General features: G+C 37.9%; 1 protein-coding gene across 1 annotated transcript in view; it reads right to left on the bottom strand.

Annotated features, from left to right (window-relative positions):
* Positions 1–3,858: 3,858 nt before the first annotated feature.
* eif2s3 (eukaryotic translation initiation factor 2, subunit 3 gamma) overlaps positions 3,859–15,520 on the bottom strand; it is a 40,237-nt gene continuing 28,575 nt past the window's right edge. The window contains exons 9-12 of the mRNA XM_041211023.1: positions 11,181–11,325; positions 9,857–10,026; positions 9,327–9,499; positions 3,859–6,184 (exon numbers count right to left, since the gene is read on the bottom strand). Coding sequence (XP_041066957.1) covers positions 6,121–6,184; positions 9,327–9,499; positions 9,857–10,026; positions 11,181–11,325 — 552 coding nt within the window. The 3' untranslated portion in view covers positions 3,859–6,120. The remainder of the gene's footprint in view (positions 6,185–9,326; positions 9,500–9,856; positions 10,027–11,180; positions 11,326–15,520) is intronic.

Raw genomic sequence — 15,520 nt, forward strand, 5'->3', positions numbered from 1 at the left:
ACTTGTACAACACAATGTGCAAAAAAAAATAAACTTCCTATTTATGAAAGGCAAAAGTTGCTTATATAAAATGAAAAACATAAGTTAAAATAGAGAACTGTTGTAAAAGCTAAATCCGACCAGTTATATTAGTACTGTGATTGAAATCATGGGTTGCTAATCCATTGTGAGAAAGAGGAAAATGTTCAAACGCCACACCTGCCAAGTAGAGCACAGCTCAATGTTTGCATTGTTATGCTGCATCCAGTTGAGCATGTAAGCATTCAAATGCTTCCTTACTGTACCTTACTCTTTAGATAAAATATAACATTTGTTACCAAATCTTTGCAACAAGGTGGGGCACTAACATCATTACAGAAGAAGTTAATTAGTATGTGACAATGTAATTTTTCCATTAGAGTGAAACATCACGTTTGTGCTCACCTTTTGATACCTCTAGCTGGAGTTGACAACCTCATCCGAGCTGCATTAGGCAGACTTAAACAGATGTTCCTGGTGAGCATAATCTACACTTAATAGACTTGTGTTACAGAACTACAGTAAGTCTATAGCCATTTAACCATAAATACACAAGTACTGCTCATAATGAAAACTCCTAGTATGTTTAAAGCTGTGATTTAACAGTCATTTTGGAAAACCCTCTGTAACTGTGATTAATGCAAGACAGAAACACACTTTGCCAGGCTTGCTAGAAGTTGAGGTCAAAGTCTCCACTAATTCCATGAAGGCCCCAGGTTTTATCTGTGGTATGTTGAGTTAGCTGATCGTAGCTGCTACTACCGATGAAATTGGCCAAGCTTCACCACTCTTAATTGCTATTCAGTGACCCCTTGCTGAAAAGCAGCATGAATTGAAATACAACTAAGACAGGATTAGCTTGGGTGACAGCTTCTACAGCCAAATAGCTTCCTAACATGCACCATCAAAATTTACACAAAAATGATTGGGTAATACACAGGAGTGTCTTCAGAACTATACCCCAGCATCCTGTCAATGCCTTGAGAATGGGATAGATTTTGAGAAAAAAAGAACAAATGTCCTTTCAAAAAAAACCCCACATAATAGACAGGTCTTCAAAAAGCAAGGAAATGAGAACTCTGAATTTAAAGTATAAATATAACACTTGTAAACTGAATATTTCAAAATGCGAGCATGTTCTATAAGAAGAAAATTTCTAAAAATTGTTTATATTTTAAAGTCAACTAAGAGTTAAAAGCTGAAAACAGAATAACTTTGATGCAGTATCCCAGATGTATTTTGATGCAGGAAAAGACCCCACTGGCTTTAAAAGATTTGTGCAGAAAATGGCCGATGTAAACCTCCATGATGTGTTCAAGAATATTAGTAGCCATGTCCAAATGTTACTCAGCAACAACTTGTATTTATGTAGCGCCTTTAATGTAACAGTGCCCGAAGACGCTTCACAGAGGCATTATAAAACAAAATGCGACACTGAGCCACGTAAGGACATATTAGGACAAACGACCTGGTCGAAGAGGTAGGTTTTCAATAAAAAAAAAACTTACATTTGTACAGCACCTTTCAAAATAGGACATCCAAAAGGGTTTACAGAACATTGAGTACTTTTGAAGTGCAGTCACTGTTGTAATGTAGGAAATGTGGCAACCAATTTGAGCACAAGCTCCCAGAAACAGCAATATGATGATGACCAGATAATCTGTTTTCTAACATTGATTGAGGTAAATATTGGCCAGGACACAGTGGTTAAGTCCCTTGGCTTTCATCAAAAGAGTGCTATGGAATCTTTTCCTTCCATGTGTTATAGCAGGCTGTGCCTCGTTTCAACATCTCATCCAAAAGACAGCACCTCCAACAGTGCAGCACTCCCTCAGTATTGCACAGGAGTGTCAGCCTTTATTTTTGTGCTCAAGTCCTGGAGTGGGCCTTGAATCCAATCTTGTCACTCAGCTAAGTCTGTTAAAAAATGAGTCACATCAGACAAAGATGTCAAAGGAGGACGAGTTTAAGGAGGATAATCCAGAGCTGATGCCCAGGCAGATGAAAACAAGGCCACCATTGGAGGTGTAAATAAAAGTGGGGATGCCCAAGAAGCCAGAATTAGAAGAAAGCAAGAATCTTTAAGCATTGTCGCGCTGCAGGAGATTATAGAGAAAGGGAGAGATCAGGCCATGGAGAAATTTGAAAAGGATGAGAATTTTAAAGTCAAGGTATTCATAAATCAGGAGCCAAAGTAGATATGCGAAGACAGGGTGATGGATAAACAGCATTTGGCACGAGTTTGTTTATGTGTAGAGTTTTAGATGACTTTAACATCAGGGGAGGTAGAACTAGGAGCCAACTAGGAATGCGTTGGAATCAAGTTTTATAAGTTAACATTGTACTATTTTGGAAATAAGTCTTGTGACACTTCTCCACTTAATATAACATCCGTGCAACCTAGATCACCAAAATTAAGTTCGGGGAAGATTTTTGTTGATATTCTGGTTTTAATGTACCCCTTATATTTTATATGTAATATCCAAGACCATCTATTCCAGCTAACTCTATAGCTTTAGTTCCCCTCTGTTGACGAGTCTGCAACTTTAGGAGGAAAGGAAATTTGAAACAAATGTTGAAATTAAACTTACTGAAATAATTATGTTGCCTTTTTAACGTGTAAAAAAAAATCTACAAAATTATATTAGTGATAATCTAAAAGACCTTTGTATCTTTAGTCTTCCAAAGCTACAACTCCCCAGATGACTTAATTCAAAATGAAGCAGAAAATCAAACTTGTGATAATTGTCCGGCTCATGGTTCAGTAGAAAACCAAGCTATTAGTACAAGGAAAACTGGAAAAAGGAAATAAAAAGACAAAGAGAGTTCGAGAACAGATTAGCAGGTAAGATAAAAGAGAAGCCAGGTCTTTTAAAAACATATAAATAGTGAAAGGTTGTCATAGGAAGGGTTTGATCAGTTAGGAATCAAAAGGAAATCTTATGAGTAGAGGGTTTGATTGAGGTTTTTCATGAGTACTTTGCACTAGGAACTGCTACCAATGTCACAATGAGATACTAGTGAAATTGGATAGAATTATAAAAACAAAAGGGTTGGCAGTGCTTAAAGTAAAAAAGCCACTTAGTCTGGATGGCATGCAACCTAGGTTACTGAGGCACAGAAATCCAGAGGATTTTAATCCTCCTTAGATATGGAAGTGGCACCAGAGGACTGGAGAATTGCAAATCTTGAATGTTTAGAAAAAAAGGGAATGATAAAGCCAGCCATGCCAGTTCAATCAACCTAATATTGGCTGTGGGGAAGCTTTTTTATGAATCAAACACAAAATTCATTGGAACTTGGAAAGTGAATAAAAGCCAACACATTTGTTGAAGACAAATTATATTCGACTAACTTGACTGAGTTCCTTGCTGAAGTAACAAAGGGTTGGTGAGGGTCATGGGGATGAAAGAATAAGTAATGGTAAATAAAAACAGAAAACGCTGAAATACTCAGCAGGTCTGGCCATCTGTGGACAGAGAACCCGAGTTAACGTTTCAGATCAATGAATTTAATTTTTTTTCCAGAACTGATGAAAGGTCATTGATCTGAAACACTAACTCTGTTTCTCTCTCCACAGATGTGCCTGCCCCACTGAGTATTTAAAGCATTTACTGTCTTAATTCTGTATAACTGCAATCAGTACAGTTGTATATGGACTTAAAAAAGTCATCATTGGTAGCATGCAAGAAAATTTTTTCTACTGATTAAAAAGAGCAAACTATTGAGTCAGAAATAGGAAATACACCAGGAGTGAAAGTCAAATACCCCTTCAAGTCTATCTGAAAGGTGACATGTCTACTGAGGCTGCATTTCATTTAAAAAGCAGCAGGTAAAATCTTCGTGATCATTAAGCATTTATCCCATCTTTTACATTATACACAGGAATAATTAGTACTGCACTGGTAGGACAATACATTTCAGTTGCAAATAAAGGTTTTGTTAATACAGACATCACAAGTATAAAACAATGAATGTGAAAGGATTTAGAGTTCATTTTAAAATATTCACTCAATTTTCTTACATGATCACTAATTCAACTTAGGTAAAAGTATGAATCATAGAAAACAAGATTAAACAAATACTTCAGTTATCAGCCAGCTATGAGATGAGGATTTAAGAGACATAGAAACTTCAAGGATGTTTTGCCAAAATGGAAAAAATGCCACGTTGGAATTACATTAAGGACAAAAGATGGTGTTTTATATGTAGGTGCTTCCTTAGTATGTTCAAGTGACTATATCTGCAGTACTCAAGACATTGTTTTATTTCATGCTTTGCTATGCTTTTCTCAACTTACTTTACTTTCTGATCTTTGCACCACAAGGGAAGGAAAAAAAGTGTTATTTCACTCTGCTAGAATTTCACTGTTAGGTACTAACAGATTGTTACATAAGAAACATGGTAAGAGTTCCACATGAATGCAGTCACAGAATTAAAATGGTTCTTTTAACCAGCAGAGCCACCTGGGATTGAAGGATTTTTTTCTTCCCTTTGCCAATTTTCTCCCCCTTTTCTTTTGTTGCTTGTTGGTATACAGTTTCATAGCCATAAGTTAAAGTTGGTACTTCATCCGTTGCCATTTTTAACAAGTGAGCCTTGATATTGTGTGCTGACAATGAAAGACAGATTGTCGTTGAACCTGATCTCTTCATCCATTTCTTCTAGAGCAAAAAATGCTGGCTGTTTTCCCTTCCTTAACACAAAGCCACGGATGTCAATTATAATGCCCAATAGCTGCCCTGACTGAATTCAGCATAAATTGGCCTGTATGTCTAAACAAGCTAAACCCCTTGGGGAATCATACACGTTATACAATAAAGCATGTAAACAATTTGCAGAGGAAAGTCGCTTGGGAGAAAAGGAATAAAGAGAAAATGATCTTACAATTTTCTGAATTAACCCAAATCCTTGCATTCAAACACAGACAACTGTGGTTAGTTATTGTCAAAACATGATTTTTGTGCAACCATTTGGCAGAGTAAACCCCCATCTGATAATTATATCCATTTTTGTTCCTTCATATTAATCTTAATGGGATTGAAACAATAACATATAAAGCACAAGATTTTTGTGATCAGCCCAAGGCTTTGAGTTATTTTAAATAAGTAACATCTTCAAAAATGCTATGTCACTGTAAGCTGCATACCAATTAAAATACTTCCATCTTCAGCAACAGGGGTCAACAACATAGATCAGTCAATTATGAACTAACTGAATAATAATGCTACTTCGACCTTTAGCTACGGCTATACACCAGTGTGACATTTTCCACTTCTCATACAAGCTTTCCTTGTAGTGAGTGAGAGATTGGCAATTGTAAAAAAAATTGTGGTAGTTCTAGGTTGTGAGCTCATGCCCTACAGAATCTGCCCACATGTTTCATTCAGCATCCTGACAAATAGCTGCCAAGAGATTTTCATTCCAACAGTCTGTAGTGAATTTCATACCAGATGTGAAAGGACAGGTCCATAAGTTATTTTTTACTCAGGTGATAAAAAGTTAGAACTGGCTTCCAGGTTGAAGAGTTAATTGAATTAATGTAAGAAGCACTTAAGACACTGCAATGGAAAGATGACTAAGTTCGCTATTCAGCAAGGATGAGATTAAATGGACTGAAGGGCCATGATTGAGCTTAAAAAAATTTGCCTCATTACCCTCTCATAATTTACCAAATGCTCTGCAAGCACAATCCCTTGCGGTGTAGCCAGAAAAATTATATTTGAATGAAATAGCTGAAAGGTATGGGCTCAGCATGGAAAATATAGAAGTAATAAGGAGGGTAAAAACACACATTTAATTCTAAATGTCAAAACACTTTTAATATTTTATGTTTACTGACTGCCAGTGTTGACAGACCTGATTGAATGGAACTTAATTCTTGCTGAAAACACAACTTCTATTCAAATATAAATTAGTTTTTTTTATTACCAGGAGATATTTGAATTTTTTTTTAAAAAAAAAATCACTTTTCCAAATTTACTGGCATGATACCAGAAGTTCTTTTAAACCATGTTTTAGGATTCAACAGTATTTGGATAATGCTAGGTACTGCTACAGGCAGTCCACTTGTCCTCTTCAATGATATCACTCTCTCCAGCTTTAATCATCATCCACCGTTGGCTTTATTGTTACACCTCTTCTTATTTGACCCCAGCCAATTAAACTGCGAGAAAGAAAGAAAGTTAATTAGTCTTGTGAATGAAACAATGCATGCTAACAGTCACTTCAACTGTGGAATGATATTAACAATGATTCGGATTGGTCCTGTCATTGCAATAGAGAATGCACCAGGGAACTATTGTTTCCCCCATGCTTTCAATATAAAACAGGCGCAATGCCGGCACGTTCTTTCTGTTTGCAGAAGACGGGTCCCTGTGTATGAATATATGTAGCTTCAAGCAATGTTAAGTGAACCACATTGCAAGCTTGACTGCTATCTTAAACTGGCTTTTAGTGTAATTTTTAGTAGACTCGGGATTGTTCATCAAGTGCTATCCAATTGCAGAATAAGTTAGACATTATCTTCTGAATTTTGCAAACACGGGCTGCTTGAGAAGAGAATGGCCAGCACTCTGCCTATTGCGAACAGCCGAAGGGATGTGCTGTTTGGTATGATTCGCCGCCTGTGTTGAGACATATGGCCTACATACCTGGCATTGCACCAGTGCTGAAATTCATATCCCACATTATTCATTTATGTGGTAGGTTGAATGTGTTTTTGGCTTGAAAGCAGCATCCTGTTAGTGTAAAAAAAAACACTCATGTTGCTACTGTATAGTAGCAGCATGAAACGGCTAGCTTCACCTGTTGTTCAAATTTTGAGATTCCCGGGTAATTTGGAGTTGACTGGAAAGCACTGAAGTAGACTGAAATATACAGCATGCAATGATCTAATCCGGTGTGCCATTATTCTACAGGATAGCGTTGATGTACCCTATTTCGGCATCAACCTTGCACAATCAAAAAATGGCTTGGGCCCTATTTGAGGGCCACTGGATCCCAACTAAGCTTGACTGCATAGCTCTGCTCCTTCAACTTTGTAAAGACTAGACAAGAACTGCATATCAATAGCAATGCTGTGTCCATGTGCTCGTTTGACATTGCTAGCCTATTCACTAATGTGCCGCTCCAGGAAACCACAAGATTTGTGATTTATCATTATATTGTGGCAATTTAGAGGTATTATCATTTTATGAATCTGAACTCATCAACTTAGCAACTCTCACAGTTGAATTTAGCTTTAATGACACCATGTATGCTCAAACAGATGGCGTTACTATGGGATCTCCTCTCGGCCACGGTCTCGCTAACACTCTCATCAGTTTCCACAAGAAACATGTTTTTGATGGAATGACCCCTTACCTCCTACCCTTTGTATATTTCCAAAACGTAGATGATACGTTTGCTATATTTGAATCTGAAGCTGCATGTAAGAATTGCCTTTCACATCTTAATGGACTCCATCCCATGTTCGAATTCACCTTTGAAATGGAGAGTCTAATGATCTCCCTTTCCTTGAAGTGCTAGTTGAGAAATGCGCAAATGGGTTTTTTTACTACTATCTACCACAAGCTTACCTTCACTGGTCAATTTACGCATTGGGATTCTTACAGCTCCATGCGCTACTGGATTGGCCTTATTAGCAACCTCGCAAATAAGGCCCGAGCCATTTACTCACCATGCATGCTTGATGCTGAAATAGGGCGCATCAAAGCTATCCTGCTGGATAATGACTACCCTGATCGGATCATTGCTCATGCAAACTCACAAATAGGCCCAAAGCCACCACTTTTGGCCTTGAAAAGTGCCCAGTTGACCTCAAATTACCCTGGAACGGTAAGGTATCTCAAAAGCCTGAGCAACAGGTGAAGCTAGCCATTTCACATCGCTACTATTCACTCGCAACACAACTGGTATTTTCCACTAATAGATGCTGCTTTCAATCCCAAAAAACATTCCACCTACCACACAAATGAGTTGACGTGGTATATGAATTTCAGTGCCAGCATGTAGCCTGTACATCCCAACCACTGGTGGATCGTGTCAATAAACAGGTCCCTTGTGCTGTTTGCAACAGGTAGAGTGCTGACTGTAGTCAACCAGCCCATGCTTGCAAAACTCAGAAGATAATGTCTAACATTAGATATAATTCTGTGAATGGACAGCACTTCCTGAACAATCCAGTGTGTGCTAAGAATTACACTAAAAATCAATTTAAGATCATCAGTCAGTTTGCAATGTGACACACTTATGTAGCTTCTAACAAGTATATTCATACACAGAGACCTGTCCTTTGCAAGCAGAAAGAACATGTCCAGGCATTGCAACTTTTATGAATTAAAAAGCATGGGGGCAATAGTTCCCTGGCATTCTCCTTGGCAACACCTCAACCAGAGTTGACTTTCCACCCAATTAGCATCTTTTTCTCACAATATAAATTATTACTTCCTTTGAAATTTGTCATTCTTGCATCTGTCCTGATGAGTGCAGATGAAAGCTTCGACAGCACGTCTCTTTTATTCAGCAACACTCAAATGTAATTCTTTTATAATGAATCCTAGCACAATACAAAATTAGAAAAGTCTGAAGCTGACTGACAATATGAAGCTGAATTTCTACATCAGTCTGTTTCATGTTGGTGCAAGTGATGTTAAAGTACATTCTCAACACTATCAAAAACAGTTTGAAAACATCCCCCTTCAGATCTCTCTGCATGACCACCATTCTTGAGGGCAAATAAGCTATTTACTTCAAAATATTTGCTAGTGCAGCCCTAAGCTTGCTTCTGGTGCTTAAGAGCTGTCTGGGCGATTTGGCATTTGGTTTTCCTTCACTGTTGAAAAGTGTCGGGGTCTGTACTCGACACTGATGAGCAGATTTCATGATGTTGTGAACTATGGGCCATAGCTCACATTTCATCAGCTCTGCTACACCTGGAGTAAGTCATTACTTTGTATACTTTCAAAGTGTTCAATTGTCATGTTTGGTGTAGATAAACAGCCTTTAGCCACAGCATTGTTTTTTTAAGATCAAAGCAACTTCAGCTTTCGTTCTCAATTATCTTTAACACTTAGAAGTAACACTCCATTTCTGCACAAAATGTTAACTTTCTTTTTTTCACCCTAATATCCATCAACAATGTATATTCTCAATGTGGGATGCTTCCAGGGAGAATCATTTTGGATACCCTCATTAATACAAATTAAGAAAACTTATATTAGGAAACTTATTTTCCAAGATTTTCAAAAACGTTAACTTCCAAAATTCCCTTGAAAAGTTTCAACACTTTGAGTTCCTTCACTCACCGCCAATGTTTCTCTACTCTTCGGCTAAGGGCAATCTTTTCACCAACTTCTGTACACACTGGATTTGTGAGGACTATCTTCCCCAAATCAGCCTTCACAGCACTGACTCTTCCTCCAGTGGAAAGGGATCCTATATTGACCATTAATACCTCATTTTTGGATAATTTTTGTACCTAGAGGGAGAAAGAAATGTTGCTAAAATGCACTCATTTTAATAGTAGTTTGTCACCAATAACTAAATGGAATTCCACTATTTAAATATACATACATGGTACAATAGTCAATAACCTATTTGCATTTTAAATACAAAATCATAGAATACTGAAAGAAATGTTCATTTTAATGTTATTGTAACAGAACAAGTAGGTTAGGGCTCTAGACATTTTTATCAACTAAATCACATTTAATTTTCTGACCTTCATACACTAAGCTTGAGCAGATTGATATACCATTGTATTCTTCCAAACTATTTTCATTTATAATAGTTATTCTTTTTTAAAATGTGGAATTGTGCACAACATTGAACTAACCTTTGCTGCTTTTTTGTCTCCTTCTGTACGCACACCCAGCAATCGTCTGAGAAGAAAATAAGAGATTTCCAGCTCTGTGAAGATTTCTGGGAGAGCTCCCACAGCACCAAGCACCTGTCCCACCATACGATCGGCACGGCACAGAGTTGGGTCAATTTTTGTTCCAACACCTTAAACAAGAAATAGCTTAAGTCACCAAAAATAACATACGGGTTTTGCTCTTTCCAATGATTAGTTGGATAAGTATCATCTCTTAAGCAGATAGCCATGAATCCCATAATGGCCAACCAAAATACATTGAATGTGCATGGGGAGAAAATCTACATGGCTCGCAATATTGAATATTTCTCATCTTGCTGGAGTTTTCCACTTCTAGTCATGACTTCATGCTGCTACTGATGTGTTACTATGGAAAAACATACCCACTAAACATGATTGATCACCCAAAGATTCAAAGTAGGTTCTGAAGAGGTCCAATGAAAGTACATGGATTCTCTCCAGTTTCTTAATTGTACTTAAGTTAAAAAAAAAAATCGCAAGAGATGGATAATTGAAGAAATGTTTTTAAGTTTTATTGGAACATCTGCCAGTATCCAATACAGTCAATAATCAACCCTTTAAAGCAGGCACTCATGAGATCTGCTTCAATTCAAACCATCAAGAAACATATGGTTAATATATGGTTAATATATGGTTGACCGTAGCAATACTTGGCAACGTTCAATATAACAGACCCGACTCCTCAGTAAGCTGTTGATACTCCCATTGTCAATTGGTTAGGCCACAATATGCTTTTAACAGATGTTCATTATTGTGTGGAATTGAATCACTGCTAATCTGGGGGGACAGTGATAATCTCAACAGTCCAGCTTCAAACAGGAACTCAACACTGGCAATGCGGCATTCCATTTTAACTAGACAAGCAGCTAATAATTGTACAGCTTCTCAGAAACTATCAAACCTCAAAAAGCTCAACTAGCAGTATTGTTTTACTATGTAGTTTGAAAATAAATTGGCCTTCTGATTTTGAAGTTTTACCTCACTTAATTGAAAACAGCTACAAGAACAAATCTTTTGCTCAATCGGTAAATATATTTATGATAAACAATAAACACCAATCTTTTACTAAGTATAACAAAGATTAAAGGCGGGTCAATGCTATATACCTTCTGTGAAATTGTTTGCTGACATGCAGCCAAGTGTTCACTGCGTCATATGTGGTGTGATCTTGCGGACAACACCAGCAGTATGCTAACTTTGACAGTTCCAGGCTTATCAGGTAAAGCCTCAAAATTGAAAGGCTTAAGTAAAACATCCTCCTTACCAATAAGGCCACCGGGTGCTGCAAATTGGAGGTCATTGTGCTCTGCAAAGAGTGATACAATCTTTGAAAAGATGGGTTTGCACATCAGCTTCCCTTCATGGTCTTTTGACACAATACCAGGTCGTACTTCAAGTTCCTGTCCAACCTGCAAAAAACACATGAAATCCTGCAGACTTAGGGGTATAAATTAATTAAAATCACACATTATTACAAGGCTTGTATTGTCAAAACTGTGTTCTGTTGGATAGATTTTGCTCAAAACATTTTATTTGCTATATCGATAACTATCCCCTAAAAGGTACTGGAAACTTTATATAAGATTTGACACCAAATTTTAATGGGCCATATTGCCCTATAATGGCAGCATAGCTGAGACAGAACTGTCCTCAACTAACTCCCACATATGCGCTTATGATTAGACCTCTGGATAGGGCACATGAGGCATCTTAACCAGTCCCTTCCCCACAACCCCAGGCACATCATGGCCAATTATAATACCCTCTCATTACCATGGCCTAAGTTGGCACAGATGAAGTTTGTATGATCCAACTAACTAGTAAAGTTTGCTGAATCACAAAGGAAGAAAAGACTTGCTTCTGACATCTCATCCAAAAGACAGGAACTCAGACAGTGAAGTAATTCCTCAGTACTACACTAGGTATCTGTGCTCAAGGTTCTGTAGTGGTACTTGAACCCTCAACCTTATGACTCAATAGCAAAAGTCCTATCAACTGAGTGAGGGTTTACATATGATTAAGACCACCACTCAAGATTAAATCCCATGGCAAGACTTTGGAAAAAAATCTGTTTTCAAACTCGATGTATGCAGTGATGGTATCATTTTGGGGACACAATGAATTCCAACGAGATATTGAAAATGAAGATCTAAACTTTGGCTTTAAGAAACCAAAGCTAGCTTAATTTGAAAAATATGTTTTTGCTTGGCTGCTTTTATCATTTGGAACACATGACCAGTAACAAATCATTTCAAATCTTGTGTATCCCAAAAAAAAGAGACAATGTGATTCAAACATATAGAGACACTCCCTCGAGTCCTGCATGAGATCTGGAGATGGTACTCTTGAAATTCTGGGTAGCATGGAAAGGATTTAAGCAAAGTCCAACCCACAGATGAGAACATGTAGGTCCTTCCAGAGTTTCACCATTAATACTAGGATCTCTGTTCAAAAAAGGGAAAGGGTCAATCAAGAAATTCCAAGTTAATGGCCCAGATTCTCAAGTCAATAGCCAAGGAACAGCGCTTGCTATTCACCACGTTGGCAGTTTTTGCAGAATTTTCAGTGGTGATTTCCTCTAATCCAATGTCTCTTTTAGCGCAGTGCCCTCTACAGGGGATCTGTGATACTATTTCAATGCCATGTATAGCGACTAGGACTGAAGCAGCACACCCCATGGAGGAGCAGAGATCTCTGACAGCAACTTCCGGATTTCAAGCTTACAACACATGTACAGACACCAGAAGTTGCTTTCAGATTTACCCTGTAATAATGGTGAGCATGGATAACCTCATTCTTGATATTATGGCAAAATCTGAGTAAATTAACTTTAATCTCTGTTGTAGGTAAACTTCTAGATTTCATAACATGGGATGAAACTGATGAACAACGAGAAAGTTTACAGACTATTAAGGACAGTCAGCATTGATTAGCAGAGGAAAAACATGCTAAGCAAATTTAGTTGGATGAAAAAAAAAATGTGTATAGATAAAACTAATTTTGCATATATGGATTTCAGGGAAGAGCGGGGAGGCGATGGCATAGTGGTACTGTTGCTGGATTAGTAATCCAGAGACCCAGGGTAACACAGTGGGGGACCCGGGTTCGAATTCTGCTATGGCAGATAGTGGAATTTGAATTCAATAAAAATCTGGAAATAAAAGTCTATTGATGACCATGAAATCATAGCCGATTGTCGTAAAAACCCATCTGGTTCACTGTGTCCTTTAGCGAAGGAAATCTGACATTATTACCTGGTATGGTCTGGCCTACATATGACTCCAGACCCACAGCAATGTAGCTGACTTTTAAATTAACCCCTCTGACAAGGGAAATTAGGGATGGGCAGTAAATGCTGGCCTAGCCAGCGATGCCCATATCCCATGAATGAATAAAAAGTGGACATTTAATAAACTGCCACATTCGAATATGATAAAGGCATACGGAATCAAAGGACATGTAGCCCCCTGATTAAGTGGTGGCTGGGAGTAAATGGACAATATTCTGATTCGCAGAATATGAGTGCCTCAGTGTCCATGTGGGATCTTGGTTACTTTGATATAAATAATTTGGGACATCTGCATTGGAGGAATGATACTGAAGTTGCTGCTTATAGCAAATAAAAGATTAGGACCTGTCAATTTAACGTCAGCTGTGGGGAGCTACCAGTCTTTAGGGATAATGAGAGTGAGCATTTGAATAAATATGAGCTGATTAGAGCATGTTAAAGATAACCACGCATGTTGAATTCTTTTTGCTATCGCTAATAAGGTGGAAAAGGGAGTGTTTATGGATGTTACCTTCATAAGGCATTTCACATTGGATTAGCAAAAAATGAGAGAGCATGAAATTCACGTGTGTTGGAGTGATGTGTTTTCTGCAATGACTTCCCAGGTATTCAAACCTGGTCCTGATTTCCCCAACTGCCACTACCTCGAGCGTAAGAATTGCTGAACGAACATGCTTGAGGGGCTCATTTGGGAATTGAACCCAGGACCTCCCGCTACTAATTTAATAAATACCAGCACAAAAATCATACCCCTAGACCAAAGAGCATTCAACGTGAGGCAGTGGCATAGTGGTATTGTCACTGGACTGGTAATCCAGAGAACCAGGGTAATGCTCTGGAGACCCGGGTTCATGGTAGATGGTGAGATTTGAATTCAATAAACAAATAAACAATTAAAAAAGTCTAATGATGACCGTGAAACCATTGCCAATTGTTCTAAAAACCCATCTGGTTCACTAACATCCTTTAGGGAAGGAAATCTGCTGTCTTTACTTACTTGGTCTGGCCTGCACATAACTCCAGACTGACAGCAAAGTGGTTGACTCTTAATTGCCCTCTGAACAAGGACAATTAGGGAGGGGCAATAAATGCTAGCCTAGCCAGCAACGCCCACATCCCATGAATAAAAAAAATTGAAGATTGGAAATTAGTTGGTAGGTGTTTCAAAGATTTGTTCAAGTTCTCACCATATTTATGAATGACTTGGGCGATGGAATAGAGAGTTGCATAACCAAGTTTGAATATGACATTAAGTAAGGAAAGACAGTGAGTAGTGCAGTTGGCAACAGGAAGCTACAAAGGAACAGAGGCAGATCAAGTGAATAAGCAAAAACTATGACAAATGGAATTTAATACAGTCAAATTTTAGCTCATGCAGTTTGGACCTAAGAAGGATAAATCGGAGCATTTTTTAAAAGGTGAGACTGTAGAGAAGGGAATGAATTTGGGAGTCCAGTGCACCAATCATTAAAAGCTTGTAGGCTGGTACAAAAATAAATCAAGGAGGGGAACTTAGTTGATTTGATATGTGTTTAAAATGGCAGTGGAGAAAATAATAGGTCTTAACCTTGACAAATTGAGTGCTTGGTGGCTTTCATCCCACTGCATTCATTAGAACAAATGACTGGGAAATTAAAGACGCATCACTTTGCCAAGCTCTCTAGATTTGGCAAATGCCTTTACACTGGAAAATTAAAAATTTCACTCCATTATTTAAGAAGGGAAGAAGAATCCAGATAACTACGAATCTGTGGAGGTGCAAAGGAATTTAGGTGTCCATGCACAGAAATCACTAAAATCTACTGTATTAGAATAAAAAAAATGCCAATGAAACGTTGGGCTTTATCTGAAGAGGGCTGAAATACAAAGGGAATGAAGTTACATTCAAGTTGTAGAGCGTATTGGTCAGCTCCCATCTGCAACAGTGCATTTTAATGTATTGCAGGTCAGGAAGAATATTAGCCCTGGACAGATGCGCAACACCAGATTGGTTCTGCATCTCGGAGGGTTAAATTACAAGGTCAAGTCGCAAAAACACATTCCTTTAATAATAAGTGAGCATGATGTTTAAAAAGGGTAGATACTGAAAAATTATTTTCTCTAGTGGTGGAATTTAGAACAAATGGACAGTGTTAAAATTAGGGCCGGGCCATTTGGGAACAAAATTAGATAGCACCTTTACACAAAGGGTGACAGAAACGTTGATCTTTTTGCCTAAAATGCTGCAAATGCAAGGACAATTGGAGCTTTCAATACTGAGTTTGATAGATTTTTGTTAGCTAAGGATATCAAGGGATTATGAAGCAAAGGTAGTA

Source organism: Carcharodon carcharias, chromosome 18 (genome assembly GCF_017639515.1).
Source record: "Carcharodon carcharias isolate sCarCar2 chromosome 18, sCarCar2.pri, whole genome shotgun sequence".
Lineage (NCBI taxonomy): Eukaryota > Metazoa > Chordata > Chondrichthyes > Lamniformes > Lamnidae > Carcharodon > Carcharodon carcharias.